Raw genomic sequence first — 2,657 nt, forward strand, 5'->3', positions numbered from 1 at the left:
TTCACCAATGTAAACTCCCCCGGAGGAGAATGACAACCAAATGGCAGGGGTGGTTTTAATTTTGTCTTTATTATTATTATTTTTTAATCTTTTTTTTTTCTATTCTTATATTTTTTTTCAATGTTTATTTATTATTATCTTTCACTTTTTTTCTTTTCAATTTTTATCTTTTACTTTTTTATCTTATTATCTTTTACTTTTTATTTCATTATTTTTTTTTACTTTTTAAAATGTCTATTTATCTTATTATCTTTTACAATTTATCACTTTTTTTACTTTTTACCGTTTATATACAAGCGTTCTGGTGCCTGTATAGCCGCCCGATTGCTTTTATTATGCATGCGGGTGTGCGCCACCCCCCCTCCCCTGCAGATCCTGAGGTGCGCTGTGCCCGGTGCGGGCCTGACCCAGCGGCTCTGTGACCAGAGATCAGAGGGAGATCAGTACACGATCTCTCCGGCGGTCTCTGAATGCAGGAAGTGATGTACATTACATCACTTCCTGCGTTCAGCTGTCATTCCCAGCTACAGACTGGATCATGCCTCTCGCCGTGTTCCCTTTTGTTATCGATAACCTCTCCCTGTTCCTACCACTTACCGGCGGTGTGTGTTTTTTATCCCAGTGGCCTGTTGTGTCAGGGGGAAAGCTGTGGAGTTTAGCCATTTTCGAGTAGGAAATATGCTTTCCTCAGACACTACCAAAGTCTCTAAAACCCTGAAGGTGGATCAGACTGGCAGCCAGAGCGCAGAATACTAGTCAAGCCAGGGGTAGCGGCAAAGCCAGCCTGCCACGGACGGAGAAAAGAAGACTCCACTCCGGAGCATTGCAAAGAGTGGAGGTCTAACATGGCATTGAACAAGCAGGCACAGTCCCATGACTGCAGTCTTGGAATATTGCTCACAGCATCTTTGGTTCTGGTACACGGAGTCTCGGCAGAAAGCCACAAAGGATCCGAGGAACTTGCTTCTCAGAAAAACCAACATCAAGCAGCAAAGACTAAAGTTTCAATGATTCCGCGTCTGGAAAGAACACATTCAGGAGAAGGGACGTTCCTTAGAGGACAGTGAGCGGCAACGGGGTCGCAAGAGGCTGAGTTGCCCATCAGGGGAGAAAAGCTTAGAGTATATTCCCAGGACTCATTGGAACCGAGGAAGCCGCTTGGAGGAAAGGGGAAAGGTGCTGACCTCTACTAGAAGGAAGCCCAGAAGATCGGGTCTAGCTACTACCAGCACTGTGAAAGGAAGCGCACTTCTTGGTGGAGTTTGTTGGAGGTGGCGAAAGGCAACCTGAGGTGCCACAGAGTGGTAATGAGAAATTGACAGGCTGATGCCTTGTTTCAAGTCAAGAAAGAAGCTTTCCCAGTCCCATGACTTGAAATGATCCTCACGAGAAGGGACGTTCCTTAGAGGACATTGAGCGGCAACGGGGTCCAAGAGGCCATCTACGTCATAGTGGAAGAACCATCCCCAATGCCAGTGTGGGGGCCTTCATCACCACCTATAAGCAGAATGTTGCGTCAACATTTTTACCCGGATGATTTGACAACTCAGACCTTCAGCCATGCAAGAAAAACAATGGACACGTCTCCCAAGCGTCATGGTCCCAGGCTAGATGGATCATCACAAATAATCAGAACAGTGTTTTCACAACGTTTCACACATTCTGGTATACGCCTGGACAATTCCCGTCTGCGTTGACACGCTCATCATGACACTTTGGTGTTTGCATGAAGCGGCTGAGTTGCCCATCAGGGGAGAGAAGCCTGGGTATATACCCAACACTCAATGGAACCAAGGAAGCGGCTTGCAGGAATAAGGAATGGTACTGACCTCTACTAAAAAGAAGCCCAGAAGATCGGGTCTAGCTGCTACCATTGTGATAGGAAGCACACTTCTTGGTGGATAGAGTTTGTTGGAGGTGTCGAAAGGCACGCTGGGGTGCGGCCGGGCGGTAATGAGAAAAGAACAGAGCTGATGCCTCGCTCTTGTTTCAAGCCAAGAAAAAGGCTTTCCCTGACCGGGAATCGAACCCGGGCCGCGGCGGTGAGAGCGCCAAATCCTAACCACTAGACCACCAGGGAGAGATGCTGCAAAAGGGCCACGGCACGAAAAAGAAGAGCACAGGCATGCCAGGAATCTACAACGGGATCATGCCTTTCGCAGTCGTCCGTGTTGCCCTTTGTGATCAAAAACGGCAGGGGCGCAAGAGGCCATCTGCGTCATAGTGGAAGAACCATACCGTAACCAGAATAGGGTGTTTTCACGTTTCACACTTTCCGGTGTACGCCTTGACAATTCTCATCTGCGTTGACACACTCGTGACACCTGGGTGCTTGCATTAAAGTGACATTTAAACCTTGCCCTTTTTTTTTTTAAATTATTTATATGGAAGGGAGGCCCAGACGGTATGCAGCTTTTATTTTTTTAAATTTTCAATTCCTATTTTTCTAGCGGGTCCCCTCATCACGGTTTCTCCTGCCCTCTGCACGGGTGACTACATCAGCTAAGCGGCTGCTGCGGAGGCACCTGTGCGTGCTCGTTCTCAGCCGTGCCCGCAGTAGCTGTGCGCGTCCATAGACACACACACACCATAAGTTGAAAAAGCAAAATATTTTATTGCCAATAGCTGCATCTTACTGCCAAGCGATTTCGGGGCCT

At 47.5% G+C, this 2,657-nt stretch overlaps 1 protein-coding gene and 1 non-coding gene across 2 annotated transcripts in view; both read right to left on the reverse strand.

Annotated features, from left to right (window-relative positions):
- The window catches only part of LOC108793202, a 22,460-nt gene extending 21,797 nt beyond the window's left edge, over positions 1-663 (reverse strand). Inside the window, exon 1 of the mRNA XM_018564155.1 lies at positions 598-663. Within this exon, the coding sequence (XP_018419657.1) occupies positions 598-663 (66 nt within the window). The remainder of the gene's footprint in view (positions 1-597) is intronic.
- Positions 664-2,008: 1,345 nt separating this feature from the next.
- On the reverse strand, positions 2,009-2,080 carry TRNAE-CUC. Its single transcript has one exon. It is a non-coding gene; the product is annotated as a tRNA-Glu (tRNA).
- Positions 2,081-2,657: the final 577 nt, after the last annotated feature.

This window comes from Nanorana parkeri, unplaced genomic scaffold (genome assembly GCF_000935625.1).
Source record: "Nanorana parkeri isolate BGI_ZX_2015 unplaced genomic scaffold, ASM93562v1 scaffold731, whole genome shotgun sequence".
In the NCBI taxonomy this organism is placed as follows: domain Eukaryota; kingdom Metazoa; phylum Chordata; class Amphibia; order Anura; family Dicroglossidae; genus Nanorana; species Nanorana parkeri.